The 26,469-nt window shown below is 35.9% G+C and overlaps 1 protein-coding gene across 2 annotated transcripts in view; it reads left to right on the plus strand.

Annotated features, from left to right (window-relative positions):
- Scfd1 (sec1 family domain containing 1) overlaps positions 1-23,093 on the plus strand; it is a 98,508-nt gene extending 75,415 nt beyond the window's left edge. For both annotated transcript variants that reach the window (XM_070026233.1, XM_070026223.1), the window contains 6 exons: positions 6,385-6,438; positions 9,347-9,399; positions 12,283-12,316; positions 13,436-13,501; positions 17,706-17,774; positions 22,696-23,093. In XM_070026233.1, the coding sequence (XP_069882334.1) occupies positions 6,385-6,438; positions 9,347-9,399; positions 12,283-12,316; positions 13,436-13,501; positions 17,706-17,774; positions 22,696-22,719 (300 nt within the window). In that variant the 3' untranslated portion in view covers positions 22,720-23,093. The remainder of the gene's footprint in view (positions 1-6,384; positions 6,439-9,346; positions 9,400-12,282; positions 12,317-13,435; positions 13,502-17,705; positions 17,775-22,695) is intronic.
- Positions 23,094-26,469: the final 3,376 nt, after the last annotated feature.

Raw genomic sequence — 26,469 nt, forward strand, 5'->3', positions numbered from 1 at the left:
CCACTACAGACTTTACACTTTACACTTTTCTTGGCTCTTGGGAGGATTGTCCTAATGTTTACCTTGCTTTACTATAGGTTCACAAAATTAAGGATAGGGAAACTTAGTAGGTCACTAAGATTTAAACAGCACTGGCAATAACACTGTGCTAACAGCTTTATCAATTGTAATACACACATGGACCTTTAAAAAATTTTGTTTTTGGAAATTTCTTTTGACTATGCTTGGTCAAAACTATAGTGTGGGAATAAGTCAAGTTCACTGTACACATTGGTTTATGATACTCTACACATTGGTCTATTAAAAGTACCCTTCAATGCTTGGCATCTTTCCCCTCCAACCTCCCTACTCATGTTTTTTTTTATTTTGTCTTTACTACAAATTATAGTAGTTCACACAGATACTCCACTTGTAACAATGAGAGGAATAAGAGTCAGGTATCCAGGTATGAATATTGAGTCTATATTTAATAATATTAAAATATTTCTCTAAACTTCCTCACACTTTTTTGATCATACATTTTTTATGGAATTTTATGTAAACATCATTTCTATTTAAGTACAAGGAATGTTTTCTCTATCCTTGGCTTTTCTGTAGGTTTCTAGTTTCAAAGTAGGGTTTTTTATTCAGTTTCTTTCTTTGAATAAGTAATAACACTTTTCATGTCGTGTCAGTAAAGAACAATGAAAAATTTGCTTTAATTAAAGGATACATTATTTTCCAAAACTTCCTTTCAGATAATTCCAGACTGAATTATTTCTTCTAAGTACTTGGGGGTACATTTTATTTTCATTATCTCTTTTTGCCAATAAGGAGCTACTGTTGAATACTTAGATGTCTTGTTTTTTGTTTTTTTGTTGTTGTTGTTTTAACTGATATACATTAGTTTTCTGATTCTCTAATGGTACTTTTAAGAGGCATCCAAATTGGTCTGTTAATTTTATTATACTACAACAATTTTTTATTTGTATATTACTGAAATATAAAAACAAATCCATTATAACCTTAAATATGTTTGTTTTCTTAACATTAAAAACAGTGTACTGCTTTGACATATGAAGTTTCTCACTGGTTAAAAGTAAAATTTGGGGTCTAGATGCAATGATTCATGCCTGTAATCCCAGCTACTCAGAAGACAGATCAGGAGCTTCTTTGCGAGCCTAAGCAAAAAGTTAATGATTGAAATAATCTGTTACTATCTTACCTGTAAAATATTTTTGCCATCAAAGGAGAACCATTAGTGTTTTAAAACAATATAAAGGTTCAGAATTTGAGGAGATATATGTGGTCATACAGTGGTTCGGTTTAATTATAACATGAAAATAAACATTTTAAAATAGTAAATCAACTATGATCTCTTTTGTTGTTTAAAAATAGAGAATATAGAAGGATGTACACCCAAGCTTTACTTCAGGGTTTTGTTGGGGGGTTTTTTGGTTTTTTGGTTTTGGTCAGTCATGGGGCCTGAACTCTGGGCCTGGGTGCTGTCCCTCAGCTCTTCAGCTCAAGGCTAACGCTCTACCACTTGAACCATAGTGCCATTTCCAACTTTTTCTGCTTATGTGGTGCCGAGGAATCGAACCCAGAGCCTCATGCATGCAAGGCAAGCATTCTTCCACTGAGCCACCTTCCCAGCCCTATACTCAAGCTGTAAATGTTGGGTTTTCAGTGCAAGTATTTATCTACGTTTAGTTTCTACCCACGTTATAAATTCCTACCACTGAATTATGGAATAAAATTGTGTGGATATGTCTAGTCATTCTTAATAATCATTATCAGATTTTTCTACAATAAAGAGTCCTTATTCTATAACTAGTTATTTAAAGGTTGAATTTCCTATTATTTAAAGGTTGAATTTCCTAATACTCCAAAACTTAGAGGCATTACAGTAGGGACACCTAGAATAGTTTGAGAACTAAGAGGGGACACCTCCTACATCTGTAAAAAATTTCTTTTACTCATTATTAGATTGTAGTCTGTAAGTAAGTTAGACAAAAAAAAAAAAAACAACCATTTCCTGTTCTCTAGGACACTTATAAAGAACTTTTTATACAGTGTTTTCTGGGCAGCATGAATTTTATACATCACAAGTATCAACTATGACATAAAACCAGTTAAAAGATATTTAAAGAATGGAAATACATTTCTGTAGGGATAATTGTACAAAAATGTGATGATGAATATTGTAGTGCAAAGTTTCGTAATTTGTCTTAATTTCTTTTATTCATGTGTTCATGTACTCCTTTTAAAAATGAATTGGCAACAAATTTTTAAAAGTTTGAAAAAGCTATGTATGTCGAAGCTCATAGAATTCACAAACTTTATAGACCACAATAATTACAATTTGCCTCATGAAGGTTAAAAATATATTTATGACTTTTAACTATTACTATCTCACAATACTGTGAAATTTACATTGTAATCATTTGATCTCAATAAAAATTATAAAAAAGGCAACTCTAATCACAATGTATGTCCTTTAAGATTATAATTTAGATAAGAAGATTACAAAAGAATTTTATGCAATAGTAAATTTTAACACTGGCTTTTGAGTTATGTCATAATTAGCTTACAGAATAGACATCAGAATATCAAATTGAATGCCCAAAATATATATAATTTTTATTTGTGAAACCTTAAGAAAACCAGGGTGTTATGGACACCGTACCTATATGGTTTAATGATGATATTGTATTGAGACTTTTTTAAATGCCCTGTGATAATGGGAAGCAGCAGAAAGCAGAGGATATAAAATTTGCTTTGAGTTGCTAATTATCCAGGCAGGTAATGGGATGGATATGTTTGATTGGATCTATTTAATCCTATTTTCTTGATTTTTTTTTTTTTTTTTTTTGGCCATTACTGTGCTATATGATTGGGTGTTGGGAGGAGACTCACTATATATTTTATGGTTTTCTCCTCTGTTGTGTAAGAGTGTTTGCTTCACTCTGTCAGTTTCCTTTGGTTATAATTTTAGAATTTTGGAGAGATGGATCTATCTTACTCTCTACCTGTATGTGGTTGACCCTTTCATGTCTATCATCAATGGATATCCCTTATCATCAATATGTTTCCAGGTCCCACATATCCCATCTGATTCTTTATTGGGCTAGAAACAGCTTTCCATACAAGCTTCCCTTCAAGGGGATCCATCTACTGCTTTTCAGTCTTCAAGGTTCTGATCATCAGGACAGCTTCTGGCATCATTGTCAGAATATCATGGAAGCTCAAGGACACAAAGGAGAATTAGCAGTAGTTACCACATATACATATATGTTGGCAATGTAGGTCAGCAGGTTGCTAACTCTAAGAGAATGCCAAAAATTATTTGGTTGGTTCTAGGACCATGTATTAGATCATCTATTTAGTTATTGTGAATATTTATTTGCATTTTATTTTTGAAGCAATCATACCATCAGGGATAAAGTTAATATTGTTTTTATTTAAACTTTTCCAATGGCTAAAAATAAAACATGACTAAAGTCAAAGCCAGTAGGGTTTTTAGAAATAGACTTTTATTTTCACATCAATTTCTAGTTCACTTATTTAAATTTGAAAATTTTAGAAATAGCAATCCTTGCTTTAAAGTTTTTGTGTGAGTGGGACTCAGTCTCAAATCTACATCTAAAATAGATTTCTGATCACAATTGATTCAGTTACCAGTAGAATGGTATTTTTCCATCTCATTTAAACAGCAAGTTCTGGACAAAGACATGCTTGCAGATTTTAAAACAATGAATAGGGTTTTTGTTAGGTTGTATTTCATTTATATCTCTTTTACTGAGGTATACAATTTGTGTGTAAATGGTTTTTGTTGTTGTTTTTGTTTTTTTGTTTTTGTCATTCTTGGATCCTAAACTCTGGGCCTGGGCACTTTCCCTCAGCTCTTCAGCTCAAGGCTAGTGCTCTACCACTTGAGCCACAGTGCTACTTTAGGATTTTTCTGTTTATGTGGTGCTGAGGAATCCAACCCAGGGCCTCATGCATGCAAGGCAAGCACTCTACCACTGAGCCACCTTCCCAACCTGTGAATGTGTTTGTTGTTGTTGTTGTTGTTGGGTTTTTTGTTTTTGTTTTTGTGTTTTTTATTGTGAAAATACTGTATAGAGGGGTTACAATAACATGGGCAAGATAATGAGTACATTTCTTATCAAGCATTGTTGCCTCCTCCTTTGTTTTTGAAGACAAAATAATAGACTTTGATGAGCAAAAAGAATTAATTTTGTTCGGATGTTCTTTTATTTGCAGCAATCTGTGGTGCCACAATGGTTTGTCAGTCAGCAAATGTTGATTAACTTTGTTAACCACTCTGGATATGTAAACTGAGATTTTAATTATAAACTAAAACCTTTATTTAGAAAAGAGCAGCTAAGTAATGTGTCAGTTGTCTTGTTAAATAGTTTTATGCTTTTAAAGATACACTTTTCCTTTAGCCTCTACACTTCAAGTAAGTTATTCATTGGCATAATCATTGGCAAATGTAGCAAGAACTGTAAGGCATAATTGTGCCATTAGGGAAATCCTAATGATAAATGAAAACATGTTATAAAATACTGTATCTCATTTTCACAAGTACAGTAAAAGTATGATTCAACTTGGACTCTTGTAAATTCTTTTCTGAAGTTTTCTGTTTGGTATAGGTCTAACTAATGTAATTTCAGACCCTTAAACAGAATTAAGTATAAAAGGCTGAATTTAAAATAGTCAAATTTAGTACAGTCTTACAAATAATTTGTAATGTTCCCTTAATCCATATTTATTATTTTTATATGTGGAATAAATTTTTCCTTTAGATAAAGTATTCTTGGAGATTTTAATCTGAATCCATTCTTTCCTAGAGGAGTTCAAGGTTTGCACTTCTTAAATGAACAAACTTATTAGCCACAAAACTTAAGATACCTGCTGGGCGTCAGTGGCTCACACCTGTAATCCTAGCTACTCAGGAGGCTAAGGTCTGAGAATCTCGGTTCAAAGCTGGCCCAGGCAGCAAAGTCCGTGAGACTCTTATCTCCAATAAACCACTAGAAAACCGGAACTGGCGCTGTGGCTCAAGCAGTAGAGCGCTCACCTTGAGCTGAAGACAAGGACAGCACCCAGTCCCAGAGTTCAAGCCCCACACCCAACCAAAAAAACTTAAGATACCAATTTAAAGCTTGGTAAAATTTTAGTTTATTTAATTTTGAACCATTGTATTTTTAATTCTAAATAGTATTCAGGAAGTACATTTAGCTTGAATATTTGGTGTTTGTGTTTCTATTTAAAAGTTCCTAGCCAACACAAATATCAGAGAATAATGAAATGCCTCAATTTTCATTTTGCTTGCTTGAGACTATCTTTAAAGATTTTTATTTACTAATCTAGAAGAAGGAGAAGGGAAATGCATATTTTCTGTCTGGGTAAAGCAGCATTTTCCTTAGTGCTAGTTGATTTTAGTAACAATAAAATGCTTTATGACCTAAGAAAATAAAAATCCTTGTGAAATAGTAATATGTTAGCTACAGTGTTTTGAGTAATGAGATTTGATGTTGCTTTTGTTGGATGTAGTCTCCAAGATACAAACTCTTCTTTCCAGAACATCCTGTACAATTCACAAAGTAGTGTCAGCTCAAAATGAGCAGAATACTCTTCAACTAGGAATGAGCTTTGAATAGCCCTAATAGTCATTTAGTAAATTTTTTCTGCTGCATGAGTTCTTATGTTCAAAATAATGGCAATGCTTGTCAGATTGAAATGTAAAAGTGGTATTTTTATCACAAGGTCTATGAGTACATCAAGAAGGCAACACCTCTTGCCATCACCAGTGTTTCATTGCATGATGAAATTGGAATTTGTTCTATAATAGGACATGCAGTACAACATTGAAAATGCAGAATTTATCCTAGGCAAAATGCAAATAGACAATAAAATTGTGTATCTATAGTCCCATTTGTCAAGATATACAAATATGCCTTTATTAGAAAAGGAAGAAACCTGTATTAATTTAATCTTACATTTTTTCACAAACGATGAAGTTAACTGACTATAAGAAAACTAATAACAGAAAGGAAATGGAAAAAAATACAATGGATTCTTATTTGATCAAAACAAAAGCTTATAATTACTGACATTAAAAAGTAAACATCAGTAAATAGTCAAAGCATTTCTACTAAAACCTAAATACACTTATACTTTATAAGAAACTATTTATTGAGTATACTTTTCTATGGAAACTTGAGTGCTAAGAGTATTTGCATATCTAACCTCTTTACCATTTACCAAATACCTCATCTTAGGATGTGTTTAATCAAAAAGTAAGTAATTGTGGAATGATTATATTGTTATTAGTAAGAAACAAACTCTTGATTTGTTATTCTAATGTTTAACAAAATCCTATCTCTGCTGCAGAATCTACCTGTTACTCGGATTTTAGACAATCTCATGGAGATGAAGTCAAACCCTGTAAGTAATGTTCGACACAGCTTATACATAACTTCTTGAATATATCAATCTCATTAATATGAAAGTAATAAAATCAGACTGCTGATACTAATCATTACAGAGTAGTACATAAGAGAAAGAATTTATGTTGTCAAAGAACATTTTTTAGCTATTATCACAGAGAGGGAACTGAGTTTTCTCAGCTGCTACAATTGTTCTAAGCAGCTCTCATCCAGATTAAAACTAGAATATATCCTATATGTATCATTAAATGTCAAATATATCCTAATAAGCTCATTTCTGTAAGTGAAAAAGAACTAGTAAGCATTCACTGTGATAATACAAGGATCTTGACCAATTTAAATACACTAAATGAGAAGGAGAGGAATGAATAGTACAGCTTAAAGTACATATGTTCAGATGGCACTTATTTAATTTGGACTGAAGAAATAATTGGAGAGAAATTGTTGGCTGAATAAATGGGTAAATATTGTTGTCATTTACGTAAAGAATGGGTTCCCAAACTATCTTTTTGCAATTCAAGAAAGCTATGTAAATATCACAATCTATTCATAAATAAGGACTACACTGGTACTGGCATACAAAACATGGTTAGCATCACAAGAGTCTGGAATCATGAAAGGGTGCATCATTCTACCCTCATCAAAACACTAGTTGTGCTGACAGAACCACTGTAGACTTGGCTGGGAAGCTTAGGATTCCAGACTTGCAAGACAATGAGAACAGAATCTTCAGATTAATGAGACTTTTCTGATAATTGTTTTAACATGATTCCAATAATACTTAAGAAAAATTAACAAAAACAAATTTTAAATTTCAGTCATGGAAACCAAGATACAGCAATAAAAAAAAACCCTAAAACTTGCAATTGCTATTTTGAAAAGAATGAGAAAATTATCTATAATGATAAGCTAAAAAGCATTAGATTCTTTCACTTAAAAATAAATACAGATATGGTGGTATATAATATATAGTAATAATAGATTTTGTCACTGCATCTTTAAATACATGAAGAAAAGGCTCTAAGGAAGTATTTATTTGTACTAAGATCTTAGAGAATATATTACTTTGGAATGCTAAACTGTTAGAGTTACCAAAATATACTTAGACTTGGCTGGTAATCTTTTTTGTTGTTTTTTTTTTGTTGTTTTTTTTTTTTTGTCAGTCATGGGGCTTGAACTTTCTGGGCCTGGGCACTGTCCCTCAGCTCTTCAGCTCAAGGCAAGTGCTCTACTACTTGAGCCACAGTGTCACTTCCTGTTTTCTGGTGGCTAGTTGGAGATAAGGGTCTCACAGACATTCCTGCACAGGCTGGCTTTGAACCACTATCCTCAGCTCTCAGTCTCCAGAGTAGCTAAGATTACTGTCGTGAGCCACCAGCGCCCAGCTGGCTGGTAATCTTGAATGAATCATCTCAATGCTTCAAAATACAATAACCTAATTTTTACATACATTTTTATCATTTACATTTATTAAATGTTTGATTTGTCTGAGTAAATTGAAATTACATTATCGGAGTAAACGTTCAATTAGAAATTAAGGCAAAAAATAAGTTTCATCTTCACTCAAAATATTTACCTGGTACTGCTTTTTTATTTATTTATTTATTTATTTATTGTTTATCTTGGGGCTTGAACTCTGGGCCTGGGCACTGTCCCTCAGCTCTTCAGCTCAAGGCTAGTGCTCTACTGCTTGAGCCACCATGCCACTTCCAGTTTTCTGAATGGTTTCTTGGAGATGAGAGTCCCACGGACTTTTCCTGCCCGGTCTGGCTTTGAACCGTGTTCCTCGGATCTCAGCCTCCTGAGTAGCTAGGATTACAGGTGTGAGCCACTGCACCCGGCTGGTTTTTTTAAGCCAAGTGTTTAAGGATTCTAACTCTACATTTGGTTTTACTGAGAGTGCAGTGATAAAAAGCATACACCACTAGGTACAGACTGAAAACTACCTCCACATGTAGTATGTTATGTATGTCATTTATCACTTTTGATGAGTCTGTCTATACTCTGGGAGTTTCTTTGGCTGATCCTGTTATGGAAGGAGAGGAAGGCAGACATTGGGAAGTAATTGTATCCTCATACAGTCATATAGTAGAGAAGTACTTACTAACTCATTTTGTTTCAAAAGTTGCCCATTTAGCCTGTTATGCACAATTTCTGAAGCTTGAAAATAGATTGTATTTAACTCATTAGTTAGTAAAATCTACACTCAGATTGAGACTTTTTAGTTTTTATTTATCCTAAGTGCTAACACATTATTCATAGTAGATATGTAGTGTTACATAAACTTTTAGAACTCTAAATTCTGAAATCTACCTCCAAAAGTTTCAGAACATTTGAATCTTTGTTAGATATGCTGTATATTCAATAAAGTCCCAGGCACATAAAGATAAAATTCTAACCAGGCACCAGAGGCTCAGACTTATAATCAGGTACTTATAATTAGCAACTAGGTAACTGAAATCTGAGAATCTAGATTCAGTGTCAACCCAGACAGACAAACCCAAGACACTTACCTCCAATAACTAGCAAAGTGCTAGCTTGAGCACAAAAGCCAAGTAAGACCTTGAAGCCTGTAAGTTCAAACCCCATTTCTGGTACCAAAACTTAAAAAAAAATTCTAAAGACAAACGTACTTTGATATATTAACTATTTTAAGCTTATAAGACAGATACGTTTTTGAGAAGAAGTGTAACATGGTAGTTCAAAACCTGGAGTTCTAGCTAAGTGTGTTAACCTTATTTACATAATCTCTCATCTCAATTTGCCCATCTGAAAGCAGGGATAATAATAGTTTCTCTCAGAGTGGGAATTATATGAGTAATTTCATACAAAGCACATAAAATAGAGTGTATTGTGCCTGTAATCTTCTGAACAGAAATTCCAAAGTTGTTGTTGTTGTTTAATAGGAAACTGATGACTACAGATATTTTGATCCCAAAATGCTGCGGGGAAATGACAGGTAAGCAATTTTATCTTAATATGGTTTACTGTGGGGTTCCTTCCAAGAGTTGGAAATGTTTGGTTTGGTTTGGCAGGGAGGGCATAGTGGCTTCAACTTAAAGCCTTGTACTTTTGCCTAGCTTTTTTGCTCACATCTGATCCTCTACCACTTAAGCCCACACTTTTTTTTTTTTGCCTGTCCTGGGGCCTGGGCACTGTCTCTGAGCTGCTTTTGCTAAAAGCTAGTACTCTACCATTTAAGCTACAGCGCCATTTCCAGTTTTTTCTGTTTATGTTGTACTGAGGAATCAAACCCAGGGTTTCATGCATGCTGAACCAGCACTCTACTACTAAGCCATATTCCTAGCCCCAAGCCCACACTTTTAATATGCCATTTTGGTATTTAATTGGAGAAAAGTCTCAAGAACTTCTCTGCTTGGGTGACTTCATCCTCAGATCTCAGCCTGCTGAGCCACTAAAAGTATAGACATGAACCAAAGGCTCCCAGCTTCATATTGTTTTATATAGAGAAGCACTGCACTGGGCATGATGGTACATGCCTATAATTCCAGCTACCCAAGAGATGAAAATAGGATATTGAGTTCAAAGCCAGCACTGGCCTTGAATGTTAAGGAGACCCTGGTCTTCAGCTTGGCTTAAGTAGAAGAATTGCCTGCCATGCACAAAGCCCTGGGTTAATCCCTAATATCATAAAACTAAGCTATTATTATAAGTTCAGACCAGGAGATATATTCTAATCTCATTATGCAGAGATAATCATGGCTAATTATATATAGTATTTTGTTGATTTCTCCCTCCCAAATATATACACACAAATATAGTCTGTTTATCAAGTGATGATAAACCAAGTGTGTGAGAAGGAAATTAGTTAATTTTTCTAACAAATATGTTTATGGTACCAAAATGAAAAGAAAGCAACTTTATTGTGGATTTTTGAGAAATTTTGTGGAGGTTTTAAAATTGCTCTACAAAATTCAAGTCATTGGGAACCATTATTATTAAAACACTACCAATTTCTGATTAGACATGGGATGGTAAATTATTCTTTATTATGGGTACTATAAGATTTAATTCATGATGATATGAAAATAGCCTATAAAGTAAGAGAATAATTATGTCTGGCACTGAAACTTGTTAGCTGGTTTCATGCCTGTGCCTGATATCTGAGATCTTTAGAACTTTCTATCTTTGACATCTCCAGAGCTTTCATATCTGCATAAGGGAGTCAGGATACATAATATAGTCACTGGATTATTAAGTTGTTCAGTAATTTAAAGTGTTTACTCTCCCTTCTGAATTTACTAGAACAATAGTGTATAAGAAGCATCCTTGGCAAGAAAGGATTTGAGTAGATTATAGAAAGGATGAGTGACCAGTGGGCAGAGGGACTTCTTCTGTGAGTGATAAAAACATTAAAATTAGAGAATGATGGTCATAACATGGTCAGTACACTAAAATCCACTAGTTACATATTTCAAAATAGTGGACCTTTAGCTCTTCCATACTGACAGTTCTCTGGCTGACATTTTTTTTATATTCCTTGTATTTAGCTAACAAGTAGCTATGTTTTGCTTGGTAGAAGCCAAGAAATGTTTAATCATGAATATAACATTCAATAATAAGGAGTAATATTGGTAAGACAATTAACTTTCATGTTTAACAGAACCTTCTCCTGAGCTGTCCCATCACAAGTATCCATTATTAATAGCTAGTAAGACTGTCTCATCTCATTTCTGTCTCACCTCTCCTCATCCATATCTCTACTCTGAGAGGAACTTAAGCACTTAGCAGGCAGTTCAAAGAGACTTCTGGGACCCAGATAAATATTCTGGAGAAGGGGCTAGAGATGAGGAACAATGACAGCTGAGTTCAGCTGCTGAACAATTGAGAGAGGCTATAATAGTTTTTTCCTCTTAGTTGAGATTTCCAAAACTTACTATAGAATCACTAGTCAGCCTATTTTAACACTCAAATATAAATCTGAAAAATGTCTTTATTAAAGATCTCCTGGAGGCCAGTGGCTCACACCTGCATTCCTAGCTATTCAGGAGGCTGAGATCTGAGGATCATGGTTCAAAGCTAGCCCAGGCAGGAAAGTCCAAGAGGTTCTATCTCCAATTAACTAGCAACATAGCAACAGAAGTGACGCTGTGGCTCAAAGTAGTAGAGCACCCGCCTTGGGCAAAAAAGAGCTTAGGGACAATACACATGCCCTGAGTTCAAGCCCATAACTGACACAAAAAAAAAATCTCTTGCGCCAGTAGCTCATGCCTGTAATCTTAGCTACTTCGTAGCTTGAAGCAAGGTACAAAGAAAAGTCCGTGAGACTCTTACTATCTCCAGGTACCAGTTAACTAAAAAGCCTGGAGCTGCGGCTCAAATGGTAGAGCAACCCCCTTGAAACCCTAGTATTGGCACAAAATAAACTTATAATAAAGAAATTACAAGTTAGAGCAAAATACAGATCCTTCCTCCTATTTTCTGTTTGTTCTTCCTGAGTTATTCTCACCATAAATATATTTAGTTTTTGGCAAACAAATTCCCACACAGTAGCTACTGTGCCTAGTTTGGCTCTGGAGCCCCATAAAAACCTACTTCATCTGCATCCATATTTTCACCCCTCCTTATGGGAGCTCTATCTTCTAGAACTTTATTTCAAAGTTAAGAAGTTGTTACATTCCCTTTTAAGTATTGAGAATTTCACCTCTTGTGGCTCTTCCCTCTAAAAAATTAAAGAACCCAGTGCCCTCCTAAGTACGTGAAGGAGGTAGAATTATAACTACCTATGTTTAACAGTACTCAGAAATATATATGTGCCCTATATCCATTTTACATATATTAAAAGCCATGATCAATCACTACCATTTTTCTTTTTTTTCAGCTCGGTTCCTAGGAACAAAAATCCATTCCAAGAGGTAAGTTTCTTATAAAAACTTTCTGCTTTTAGAAGAGATAAGGTTATCAAATAGCCTTGAGGAACATATTTGTTATAAACAATGGCTTTTTTTTTTTTTACAATTTTGATAAACCTATGTATACCCTGTTTTTTTTTTTTCTCAAAAACTATTTTTTTTTCACTTTATACAGCTGTTTGTGCTTTTTAAGTTTAAAAATGACTTAACAGCCAGGCACCAGTGGCTCACACCTATAATCCTAACTACTCAAGAGGCTGAGATCTGAAGATGGATGAAGTTTGAAGTCAGTCTGAGCAAGAAAGTCCAACAGACTTTTATCTCTAATTAAGTGGAGCTTTTGCTCAAGTGGTAGGGCATTAGCATTGAGCACAAAAGCTCAGGGACAGTACCCAGGCCCTGAGTTCAAGTCACCACCACCCCTCAAAAAAAAAAAAAAACTAGGTATAGTGGCACATGCCTATAATCTTAACTACTAGGGAAGCATATATGAGGAGTTCAAAGCCATCCCAAAAGAAAAAGTTGGAAGACCCCATCTCAACAAATAAGGTGGTACATATTGGTAATCTTACCTCTAAGAGGCTATAAGGTATAAGGATAACCATCTGAGGCTTGACTCGAGGCAAAAATATAAAACCTTTTGTAAAAAAAAAAAAAACTAAAGCACAAAAAGAACTAGAGGTGTGGCTCAAGTGGTAGAGTACCTGCATAGCAAGCACAAGGCCAAAAGTTCAATCCTCAGTACCACCAAAAGAAAAAAAATGAAAGAAAACCTCAGAAGTCTCAGGTTGCAATGAGAATTTTATATGTGCCAAGCTCTAACATGGGAGCTCCAAACATTTGGGACACTATGACTGTTTTCATTTGAAATACGTGCTAAGTTTTCCAAATTTTCCTGCCTAATAGTAGTACCCTTTGAAGAAAGTTCTGTAACTGGATGAAACTGTTTTCTTCAAATTCGTTCCTGAAAAAAAATCTGTCCTTTACTATTAAAGTTTATCAATGTAACCTTTGGCTAGCTAGTACTTTTTACCTCAATTCCTGCATAGTTTCCACATTAAAAACCATGTTGCTTGAATGTTACAACAATGTTTTAAATATTTCTTTCAACTTACCTTTTAGGCAATTGTTTTTGTGGTAGGAGGAGGCAACTACATAGAATATCAGAATCTTGTTGACTACATAAAGGTATGCTTTTGCCTTACTCTCATCATTTGATGGCTTTTGTCCCCAGAACACTAGCATTCTCTGGTGACTATCCTGACCTTTACAATGCTACTTTTCTAAGAAGTGGTTTTAAAATCCTGTATATAAATAAGGCAGGAAGGCATGCACCTGTATTCCTCACTTCTTGGGAGGCTAAAGTAGGAGGATCACTTGAGCTCAGTAATTCAGGACAGGGCTGAACAACATAGCAAGACCCCTTCTCTTATAAAGTCCTATATGTAGAGAGAAAGTTAAATGCTGACTCCCTTGTCATATAAGGCTTTAATAAAAGTAGAGGAAAGATAAACATGGTCAACAGTCACAGAATTCTAAAAGTAGGAAGTACAACTCACTGGACTACTCTCAATTGCATAGACTATGCTTCATCTTTGGATTGTGATCTACTCATACATATGTAAGGTATCACAATGTCAAAAAGACCCTATTCTTGTGAAATATAGGGGGTTTTTGGTTTGTTTGTTTTTTTACTATTTTTTCTGTCCCATAGTAAAAATTAGACTGCTGCAGAAACCAAGATCATACCGTCTCCATAAACAGTGCTGACAAGCTAAGGTAAACTGCCTCCTGCTAGGTCAAACTCTAGTACAGGATTATATTGACAGAGTACTTTCATTCAGGTTTGTCTGAGGGTTAGCAGCATGACTGGTTCTAAGTGTGAATCCTACTCCTACTGCTTTAAATGTTATTAACCACCTGTAAAACATGCTGAAAGGTTGATACTTATAAAATAGAAAAATGAGGTTAAACATTAGAGTATTATTTATGGAAAGGAACAGCTTATGGAGAGGGAACAGCTTACACTAAGCAAAAGGAAAGAAATGTACATATCACCCAATGTGGAAGAAATAGGTATATTGTTAAAGCTCAGAGAATTCACAAACATTGTAGACCATGATAATGACAATATGCCTTGTGAAGGTTAAAATGTGTTTGTGACTTTAAGTATCACTATCTCACAATACTGTGAAATCTGTGAAATTTATATATAATCACTTAATCTCATTTAAAAAGAATATTATCTATATATTGCCCAAATATAAGTGTAATCTAAAACATTTTGGTTTGTCAGATAGTTCTATGAAAACCTGTTTTTATCATGCCCAAGCTTGACAGCTCTTAACTCTCTTTACAACAGAAAGTTGACTTGTGTGAAAGAAATTAAGTTGATTTAGTATAATAACAACTGCTTTTACATAAATTTAGTTCTATCTATGGTCAGTCACTTCTATCAAAACATATGAAATTGAATTTATCCTTTATAACTGCTTACTCATACCATATTGTCGTAGGATTTGTTCAAATTCGTCTTTCCAGTAATGCCATTATTGTACCAAACTACAATTGCATTACAGTTTAGGTTAAGATCATTGCTAAGTCTGTTAGATTTGTAGCAGTATTTTCTAGCAAAATCAGTTTTTGCTTGTATGCCAAAATGTTTCACTTGATATGGAGAAAACTGCATCCTCCATTTGAAAAATTACAACTTATTCAAAAGCAGCCTGCACAGATTTTTCATTCCTCAGTTTGACTTTCTCTCCTTTGCCAAGACCTGTTTGTGATTATTACAATCCTGGTAGATATGAAATGGTATCTAACTGTGGTTTTCCTTTGCATTTCCCAAGCATATTGGGTTATTGGCCATTTGTAAATCATGTTTTGAGAAATATCTATCCAGATTTTTGTCCATTTTTAATTGGCTTTATTTTTTCCCTTTTCAGTTTAGAATAAGAGTCATCAGTGCCACTGCCATTATTCATAATTTAACTGTGTTACAGCAGTAGAGTAGCTTGCAAACTGATTTATCCAGACATTTAATAATGCTAATATTGATGACCAGTTGTATTAAGAATTTGACTTAAGGGCTGGGAAGGTGGCTCAGTGGTAGAGCGCTTGCCTTGCATGCATGAGGCCCTGGGTTCGATTTCCTCAGCACCATATAAGCAAAAAGAAAAAAGCCGGAAGTGGCGCTATGGCTCAAGTGGTAGTGCTAGCCTTGAGCTGAAGAGCTGAGGGACAGCACCCAGGCCCAGAGTTCAGGCCCCACGACCGGACCCCAAAAAACAAAAAAAGAATTTGACTTAAAACCACAACAGATCCTCCTGCTCCCTCCTTCTGCTCCTCCTCCTCCCTCTCCCCCTGTTACTCCTCCTGCTCCTCCTGCTCTTCCTCCTCTTCCTCTTGCCTCTCCTCCCTCCTTCTGCTCCTCCTCCTCCCTCTCCCCCTGTTACTCCTCCTGCTCCTCCTGTTCTTCCTCTTCTTCTTGCCCCTCCTCCCTCCTGCTCCTCCTCCTCCCTCCTTCTGTTCCTCCTCCTCCCTCCTCCTCCTCCCCCTGTTATTCCTCCTCCTGCTCCTCCTGTTCTTCCTCATCTTCTTCTTGCCCCTCCCCCCTCCTGCTCCTCTTGCTCCTCCTCCTCCTTCTTTGCTCCTCCTCCTGCTCCTCTTTTTCCTCTTCCTGCTCTTCCTCCTTTTCCTCCTCCTCTTCTTTCTCCTTTTCCTCCTGCTCCTCCTCCTCCTGCTCTTCCTCTTCTTCCTCCTGCTTTTCCTCCTCTTCCTCCTCTTCCTCTTCCTCCTCCTGCTCCTCCTCCTCTTTCTTCTCCTCTTCCTCCTCCTGCTCCTCCTCCTCTTTCTTCTCCTCTTCCTCCTCCTGCTCCTCCTCCTCTTTCTTCTCCTCCTCTTCCTCCTCCTCCTGCTTTCTCTTCTTCCTCTTCCTGCTCTTCCTCTTCTTCTTCCTCCCGCTTTGTTTCCTCTTCCTCCTCCTCCTCCTCTTCCTCCTCCTCCTCCTCTTCCTCCTCCTCCTCTTAAAATAATAATAAAACCCAACAAAAAAAAAAAAAACCACAACAGATCTTCTTATACCAAGTGAATGGATTTAGAAAAACTGTTTCATTAATAAATGTGTTGGTATACTTCATCAAATTCAACAGGGTCAGGAGGAGAAAGGATCTCAGGACAGTAGTACGTGACTGAAACAAGTTTACAAGAGCATTTCATGAGACACAATGTTTAAACTTATACATATGCTCATTAAGTGGTTTGTATTTTGATGTTCTTTTCTGTTGTATAAATGCTATGACGTAAGAATGCTGATGAAGATCAGGAAACATGGTGCTGACATTTGGCCACACTTGAATGAAACAAATCTTATCTGTGCTAGGGTCTGAGTGATCAGAGGGAACCTGCACTACCTTGCCAGCACTGTTTACTAACTAGAAAACGTTGAGAGTTCCTTCACAACTGGTTTCTTCTGTTGAACCTGGCATGTAGGCCTGATTGACCAAGTGGTCAAGAGAGATAATTGCGTCAAAGACCTCTCTATCAACAAACTGGAGCTCCACTTAGTTTGTCTAAAGTGATCTTAACAATTCATCGTTAAAAATGTGTCCTGTACTGCTGAGACTGAGGTCCAAAAGTGTGGGACTCCTCTAACGTTACCTTATGCTCGCTTTTCTCTCTATCATAACCTCATATAGCACAGAGCAATTGTCCATGTGCCTTGATGAATTGTCAAATTACCTAATGGGATACAATTTTGGATTTTACAGAAGAATTCTTAATTTACCTCGAAATTCACATTACACATAAGAATTTCAGCGTAAAAAGACTTATCTGACCAGGCATAGTGGTACATGGTACATGGTACATGCCTGTAATCCCAGCACTCAAAGCCAACAAGGCAAGAAGACCAAGAGTTGGAACCTTAGCTACATAATAAGACTTTGTCTCCAAAAACAAAGATTTAACCTGAATTATCAAAGCAGAAATAAAATTCATATCAGTATATAAATACTATGCCACAAAGTGAGACTGAAATAACAATCCATACTGCCTGATTACATCCTACCTTCAGCCTAACAAAACAAAGATTATTTTCTTCAGCATAGATCCTACATTGAAAGTATGTTGCTTTAAGATTGTATACGTAATTGTCCTTTGAGATCTGGTAATCATAGGATTCTTTGTTTTAGTTCAGTAAGAAAAGTATTCTTACGCCCATCTCATTCTTTATTTTTATTTCAAGATACCATGTATACACTAAAATCCACTCCCACAAAGACCTTAAGAATAACCAAAAAAGGTCCTTGCAGGCTAATACCTTTTCATGGATACATTAAAAATATTTGTTGTTGCTCATTTGCTTCTCAATTTGCTCTCTGATGTTTTATAGGGGAAGCAAGGCAAGCACATCTTATATGGATGCAGTGAACTTTTCAATGCTACACAGTTCATAAAACAGGTAAAGTACACCTTTTCATAATATATATAAGATCTTATACTATATATTTATTTATTATTTATTTATTTTTATAGCTTTTCTTTCCCTTAACATACCCTAAGGTTGATAACTAACCTTTTGTGAGAGAAAGAGAAACATTTATTCATCTGAACAAAAGCCAAATAGCTAGAAGAATTTGCCATGGGCAACTATAAGGAAAATTCTGATAGGAAGCATTTTTTGTGTGCCAAGTTTTGATGAAAAGATAAATTCACGAAGTTTAAAATCACAATAGGGTACTAATTTAGGCATAATTGGAATTCAGCATTTCAGTTGTCTGACATTGCCAACTATATAATGTATTGACCCTGAGAGATTCACTTTGTTGGTCAGTAGTATGTGCTCAGGTGAGAACAGAGTTATAAATGATAATAGCTATTAACAATAGTAACATTGTTCTTTTTGCTGAATTGCTTCAATTATTCAGTCTTTTATGCTTCCATATGAATTTTAGGTTTGATTTTTCTGTTTCTGTAAATGTCATTGGAATTTTGATTAGAATGACATTGAATCTACAGATTCCTAAGTCTACCAGTCTATGAGTGCAGGTGGTATTTGCATCTTCTAATATCTTCTGTTTCTATGGTAGAGGTCTTTCCTTCACCACCTCAGTTGTTTATACCTAGCATTTGTGTTCCTGATTATTTTCTCATTATATCCATTATTAGTATACAGGAAAGGTACTGATTTGGGGGTGTACATTTTATATCCTGTTACTTTGCTAATAGTCTTATCAGATCTAAGAAATTTCTGGTGTAGTCTTTTTTTTAGCCTTTTAAATATAGGTTGTCATCCACAAAAAGGAATATTGTGATTTCTTCCTTTCCTATATGTATCCTTTTGTTTCTCTTGTCTCATTGCTCCAGCTAGGAATTTAAGTGCTGTATTGAAGAATGGAAGAGAGGACACTTTTGTCTCATTCTTGATTTTAGAGAAAGTGGCTTCAGTGTTATCTATAGGTTTGTTGCATATAGCTCTGTCATTCATGCCCCTTCTCTTCCTAATTTTTTCAGGGCATTTTACTTTTTTAATGAAGGGATGTTGATTTTTGCCCAGTGCTTTTTCTGAATCTACTGAAATGATTGTATGTGATTTTTTTTATTACTGGTTTTTATTCCAATTATTTACTATATTTATTCAGTTACACAGTATGATGAACCATCCTTGCATCCTGAAATGAAACAAACTTGATCATGATGTATAGTCCTTATAATGAGTTCTTAAATTCAGTTTGTACGTATGTTATTGAGGATTTCTGTATCATTTATCAAGGGAATTGGTCAATTGTTTTTTTGTTGTTGTTGTGTCCTTATCTAGTTTTAGTATCAGAATAATACTACTACTGGTTTAGAAACCAGTAGTAGTAGTAGTAGTAGTAGTAGTAGTATTGGAAGTGTTCCTTTTCTATTTTATAGTATAGTTTGAGGTACCTTGGTGTTAGTTCTTTATCGATAGAATATAATTTGGCAATGAATTTACCTATTCAAAGGCTCTTCTTTGTTGAGAGAGTCTTCATTGCTCAATACCGATAATACCTGTTCATATTTCTCTTGGTTCACTTTTGTTAAAATATGTATTAAATCTGTTTCCTTTTAGATTCATTCCAATAGACTGGAATAAGTTTGTATATTTTTCTGCCCTTATCATTATAACTTTTAATACAGGTACTCATAGCTGTAAACTTCCCTCTTGATGCCTTTTCAGTATCCTACAGGTTACATTTTGTTTTCATTTGCTTGTAGGAATTTCTTCAGTGACACACTGGCAATGCAAAAGTGAATTTTATTTAATCTCCGTGCTTGTATGGTCTCTATAGTTGCTCTTGCTATCTAATTTTATTCCATTGTAATCTGATAAGATACAAGAAACTCTTAGTTTTCTTGTATATTGTCTTGCTTTATAGCCTAAAGTATTATGTATTTTGGAGAAAGTGTTAACACTCCATTCTCACCAAAAGACACCTAAGAATTAAATGAAGTAACTCCCTGTCTTCTGACTACAATGGAATTAAACTAGAACTCCAAAGGTACTACAAAAAATGCTCAAACACAAAACACTGTTGAACAGCAGTTGGGTCACTCAAGAACTAAAGGGACACCGGGCACCAGTGACTCACGCCTGTAATCCTAGCTACTCAGGAGACTGAGATCTGAGGATCACAGTTCAAAGCTAGCCCAGGCAGCAAAGTCTGTGAGACCTAATCTCCATAAACCACCAGAAAACCAAAGTGGCGCTGTGGGTCAAGTAGTAGAGCACTAAGCCATAAGCTGAAGAGCTGAGGGACAGTGCCCAGGCCCAGAGTTCAAGCCCCATGACCAACAAAAAAAGACTTAAAGGGAGAAATCAAAAAAGTGCCTGCAAACCGAAGAAAATGAAAGCACATCCTATGAGAGAGCTTCCAGGGTCCAGCCAAAGCAGTGTTGAAAGGACAGTTCAGACTCGAAGCACCTACCTAAATAGAACAGAAACTACTCAAGTAAATAACCTTAGGATACAATTAAAACTGACAGAAAATAGAAACTAACAACCCAAAACCACTAGATGCAGAAAGGTAATAAAAATCAATGAAACCAAAAGCTGCTTCTTTCAAAAAATTGCCAGACTCCTAGCTAATTTGACCAAAAGAGAAAAGATACAAAACAAAATCAGTGATGAAAAAAGAAACATTACAAAAATTATCAAGGAAATCCAAAAGATTTTATAAAAAAGTATTATTTTTGTTTGTTTGTTTTTGTTGGTCGTGGGGCCTGAACTCTGGGCCTGGGCACTGTCCCTCAGCTCTTCAGCTCAAGGCTAGCACTCTACCACTTGAGCCACAGCACCACATCTGGCTTTTTCTGCCTATGTGTTGCTGAGGAATCCAATCCAGGGCCTCATGCATTCAAGGCACCCTACCACTGGGCCACCTTCCCAGACCCCAAAAGAATTATCTTAAAATCCTATACTGAGGCCAGACACTGGTGGCTGAGGCCACTCAAGGATATGATCTAAAGATCATGGTTCAAAGCCAGCCCAGGCAAGAAAGTCCATGAGGTTATATCTCCAATTAACTGAAAAAAAAAACACACACAAGTGGAACTATGGCTCAAGTGCTAGCCTTGAGCACAATAGCTCAGGGAACAGTGCCCAGGCCCTATAGAACCTGTACACACATACATACACACAAAAAAGTCAATAGATGCATATGAACCAAGAAGACATAATCCACTTAAACAGACCCCTAACAAGCAGTGAGATTGAAGCAGTGATAGTCTCCCCACAAAGATTACCTGAAAAAAAAATTTTAACATTTTTACAAGTAATAATGAGGTTTTCAATACTTTAAAGATACTTGTCTTCTGGCTACCAGTGTTTTTGAGAGGGAGTCAGTAATCATTTCAATTCATTAAATGTACTGTTTTTCAAGCTTGTGGTTTATGTTTTCAGTGCTTGGGATCAAGTCAGGCCCTCGCCAGTGGTAGGAAAGCACTCTACCATTGACCTACACCACCAGTCCTGTGTATTTATATTTTCACGAAATTTCAAATTTTTAGCCATTATGAATGTTTTATGCTAGTCTGTTTCCTCTTTCAGGACTCCTTTTACATAGTCATTTGTCACATGATGCTTACAACAGATTATATCAGAGCTGAAAAGTCTCTAAGGCAACCCATTGCCTTAGATTTGTGGTTACCAGTTTATGAAGTGGATAGCACAGAGTTGTTTGCAATAATACTAATAATACATTTTAAAATTCAGTGTAGTTATCAATGTTCTGACCCTTCACATTCACAATGAGTAGATTAATAGAAATATTTAACCATTATGCTCCAGATGCCTACAGTATTCAGTAAAGTTACATGTTGTATAGGTTTGTAGCCTTAATAGCTAAACCACTTAAGGTAATTTCATAGTCATAATACCAAAGTGTGCTTAGCTAACAGTACATTTCTTAGAATATATCTTATATTTCTCTATATTGTTTTTATTTCTTTTCTACGTAAAACATGTTGTATTTACCAATTCTGGAATTTTCTTATCTGAGCATTCTTTACTGAAGGTAGTTGTTATTGACAACATTAACAACTCTTCCCCCTATAGTTACCTCCCATGTTCTTTCCTCCAGAGGGTGAATCACATTGCCTGTTTCTTCTCAGATTCACTCACTTTCCATTGCATCCTCACTTTTATGGATGTTATTTTTGAGACTGAATTCCATTTCCCCAAACATCATTACTGATTATTGGGTCACTCACATCTCCTAGTCTCTCTCCTGTTCATTCTGGGGTTTTGTCATAGATTTAGGAGAAGTCTAAATTTAAGGTTTCTTCACTCTCTGGCTCCTTTCTAGGATTTCCATGTTCACTTTCTACTAGCCTTAGTTGCCCTAAACAAGAAAGATGGAAGGTTTCTACTGGAGTTCTAGCTGACCAATGTAATACCCACTACACTCTGCCTTCAGACTAAGAGCAAACCACCTGGTACCCATCCCAATGCCAAGTGCTGCCCCTTCTCTAGAGTCTGCTGTCAATTACCACTCTTTTGGGTAGTTGATTTTTTGCATTTTTGTTTAAAGTTTACAATTATTATATCTGGGAAAATTGATCCAGTAGTTTAACAAGCATTCCAAAATTGAAAGCTTTTCCTTCTTTTAGAAAAAAGAAACTAGGGAATTTATGTCCACAGTAAAATTGCTACAAATATTAAACATGTGTAGTGTGTGTTTGTAAACATTTAAAATGTGTCAGTTGTAAAATTAGAATTTATTATTATTCTACAAATGTAATGAATAAACAGGAAATCTAAATTGTTGAAGTTCCTAGGGTATTTATAAATGTATTTGAATATTTACACTCATGATATACAAAAGAAAGCAATAATTTTATGTTTTGTTTTGTTTTAGCTATCCCAACTTGGGCAAAAGTAACACAGAAGAACCTTACTGTGATAATCATCTTGAAATATGGATCAATGTAAAAAGTCAAAAGAACTAGATATTTCCTTGTCCATAACAATCTAAAAGTGAAATTCAGTTATTTGTTCATTTTTAAGAAATTCTATACTTAAGATAATGTATACTGATTTTAAAAATAAAGCATTTCAGAAATAACATTTGGTATTTTTACACCCTCCCCACCACCCTACCTTTTTTTTTCCTTAGTCCAGGGCTGGCTCTTTTTTAGTTTTATTTATTTTACTATCTAAGTTTTATGCTTTTTTTTTTATACTAATCTCCCCTTCCCCCCAACCTGGAATTACAGACATACACTAACTACAATGCCTTGACCTATGTTTGACAAATGGGAAAGTACTTCTGGAAAGCCCTATGTGAACAAATTAAAGTATTAATAATTAATAGGTTATGATTGAAGCTGGTAAAAGTTTGTCTTCATATTCAAATATTACTTGACTGGTTTACAAATCCCCTACCATATATACATTTTAGTTGTAAAGCTACTTTCTCACAGTTCCTTGTTTTGCCACATGGCCTCCAAATTTTAGATGTAGACTTTAAAAACCACTTCATTATCTCTGTCTCTTCTCCCTCTTACACAAATATTTATTTGCATTTTAGTTTTAAAATTCACCCTGTATATAATGTTCATAGGGCAACTCTAACATGATTTGGAATGGACAAATCTACAGCATTCATCTCTAAAGCATGGTGGGAAAACTTTCTGCCAAGAGCCATTTGGATCATATACTACCCCTGACAGGCCATGGAAAATTTTTAGTACAGGCACAGGCAGCCAACAAGAAGCATCTATGTCTTATCTGTCCTATCCTGTACTAAGTGATTTTGTTGGCTTTATACAGCCTGGAACACAGATGTTCCTCACTCCTGCAAAGTTCTAAGTAATGAAAATAGGCATTGAACATATTTAGGTTGCAAGCTTCCTGGCATACATCACCAAAAGGAATGTTGATCAGTCAAGCATTCGTTATTAATTCAAATCAGACATAAGTAATTGAAGCACTGAAGTGTCATAATATCAATAACCACTCAACAATTACTAAATATACAATCAATTGAAGTATACAAAAATCTGAAGTATACCTAAAATCTGATCTTGCCATGAAGCAGCAAGTCAGACTGAAATAACTTTGTGCATATTGAGACCACCATGTAAGAGGTTTTGATAAAAAGACCTCCAATTCAAAAACCTATATTGGAAAATCGTCACCATTCAAAAACATTAGAAAAAGTGAAACCATTTTGAGAACTATTTTGAAATGAATAATAAACAGCCATAAAATACCGCATACTAATAGCCAATGCTATAGCCAGAAAAGAATTTTAAGGCATATTCACAGTTTAAAAAAAAGGCTGAAGTTGCATACTGGTGGCTCACACTTAGGAGGCTGAGATCAGTCCAACCTGAGGATCATGGTTCAAGGCCACTCTGGAGAGGAAAGTCCATGAGACTCTAATCTCCAGTAAACCACCAGAAAAAAGTGGAGCTATGGCTTAAAGTGGTAGAGCACGAGCCTTGGGCAAAAGGAACTCAGGGTCAGAGCCCAGGCCCTGAGTTCAAGCCCCATAATCAATACAAAAGAAGGGGGGGTCAGAAATTATGTGCTAAAGGATTCAGGTGTGCTATGCTGGCTGTCCACAGTGGTGTTAGGAGGTGGTGTCATCTACTGGGAAGTCACTGTGGCCACTTCCTTTGAAGGAATTACTTTCTGTGGAATCTGGTTAGTCTATACCAGAGGGTTATTAGAAAGGAGTGAGCCAAGTCCCTGAATCACTGCAGGTCACTCGTACCCTGCCAATGTGATGGACTCCTTCACCAGGACAAAGCTGACAGTAGCACCATGCCCTTGAACCTCCTCCAAAACTGAGCTGAGTAATCCTTTCCTGTTTAAAGTACCTAGCCTCATGAATTTCAACATAGTAAGAAAGACTAATAGAGCAACTAATACAGCAGCCATAATTAAGAAGTTATAAAATCAACATAAAATATAAAAATGAAATAATGACCAGAATTGAAACGGAATCAGTGACAAGTGAATAAATTATAACTTGTCACAAGTCAAGTGAACAACATAACCACCTCCAGTAGAGGAAATAATTAAGGTTAAATGAGGCCCTAGAGTAAGGTACTAATCCTACAGGACTCAATGGCCATGTAAGAACCAGTAAGAAGGTGAACAGCTGAAAGCCAGAATTCAGCCCTGCTGATGAGAAATGCGGGCAGCTGTCCATTCTTTAAGCAACAAGTCTGTTGCTTAAATCAGCCTGAGCTGATTGATAAGTGAAAAAACAAAGCTCTGCCAAAACTGATGGAGGGGGGGAGTGAAAACCTCAATGCGAGGAATAAACGAGATGTTACTGTATGTCTGCATACAGTAAAAGAGGGAAGTAGAAACTACTACTCAGCCAAGATGGGTCTAGGTACCAGGTTCACCCTCCCATCAGAAAAAAAATTCTAAAACTGGACAGAATATATGAAACCAGGTTCTTAAGATGCCAGTACCAACAACAAAGATTGTGTAGGACTTGCAGACCATCAATAAGCATGGTGATTTCTAAGATGGCCTAGCCTATTGTCCCAGAAAGGAGGACCCTAGATGGAGAAAGACCATCAGCCTCCATTAGCTGAAGAAACAGTTCTGGAATCCAGGGGGACAGAAATGGCCACAGCCTTCCACGTTGAGTACCAGAACTCAGGTTACACAAGACCCTGGAGCTCAGCAGAGTGTTCTTTGTCACTCAGAGGAAGACTTATCCTGTCAGCAAACAAGAAAGATACTCAAGACTGGGGAAAGAACTACCTCGAAGAATAGCAAGGAATAGACTACAAAAGTCATGTGGATGTGGACCCCAGACCAATCAGAGTATAAAAATTCTACTTTTTTGTTTTAGAAGATTTCACTACGTAGCCCAGGCTGGCTCCAAACTCATCTAACATAACTTAACATCTAACATGGCTTTTAGCAATGCCCAAAAAAGACCAAATTGTTTCCAGGCAACTTAATCATGTGGGTTAAGAGGTCAAGAATATAAGAATTGGAGGGGGGACCAAAATGTGACGGGACAGTAAGGAAACACCACAGCTCTTTCCAACCAAAGAGTTTGAGTTCCAACGCTTAATTTCCCCAAGAGACCAACAACAACAGAAAGACGAACACCCAGAGAAAAACAGGAGGTGGGGAAAAAAAAAAAAAAAAACCAAGAAAGAAAAGGAAGAATTTCCAAACGGAAAACCTAGCACAAATGGATGCATTTTTAGAGAAATACAAGTTGCCCAAACTGAACAAAGAAATAAGTCAAATAAGCCAATATCTTACAAGATACAGGAAGAAATCAGAAGTCTTCCAACAAGGAAAAGCTCAGGACCAGATGGATTCAACAATGGAATTCTATAAGACCCTTACAGAAGAACTAATACCCATACTCTTCAAGCTCTTCAGAGAAATAGAAAAAGAAGGAGCTATCCCAAACTCATTCTACGATGCCAATATCACACTCATCCCCAAACCAGGCAAAGATCCAACAAAAAAAGAACTACAGACCAATCTCCTTGATGAACACAGATGCAAAGATCATTAACAAAATTCTAGCTAACAGAATCCAGAAACACATTTTAAAAATCAAACACTAAGACCAAGTAGGCTTCATCCCAGAGATGCAGGGGTGGTTTAACATACACAAATCAATAAATGTAATCCAACA

This window comes from Dipodomys merriami, unplaced genomic scaffold, assembly GCF_024711535.1.
Source record: "Dipodomys merriami isolate MVZ:Mamm:240054 unplaced genomic scaffold, mDipMer1.0.p SCAF_1, whole genome shotgun sequence".
NCBI classification, from domain to species: Eukaryota; Metazoa; Chordata; class Mammalia; order Rodentia; family Heteromyidae; genus Dipodomys; species Dipodomys merriami.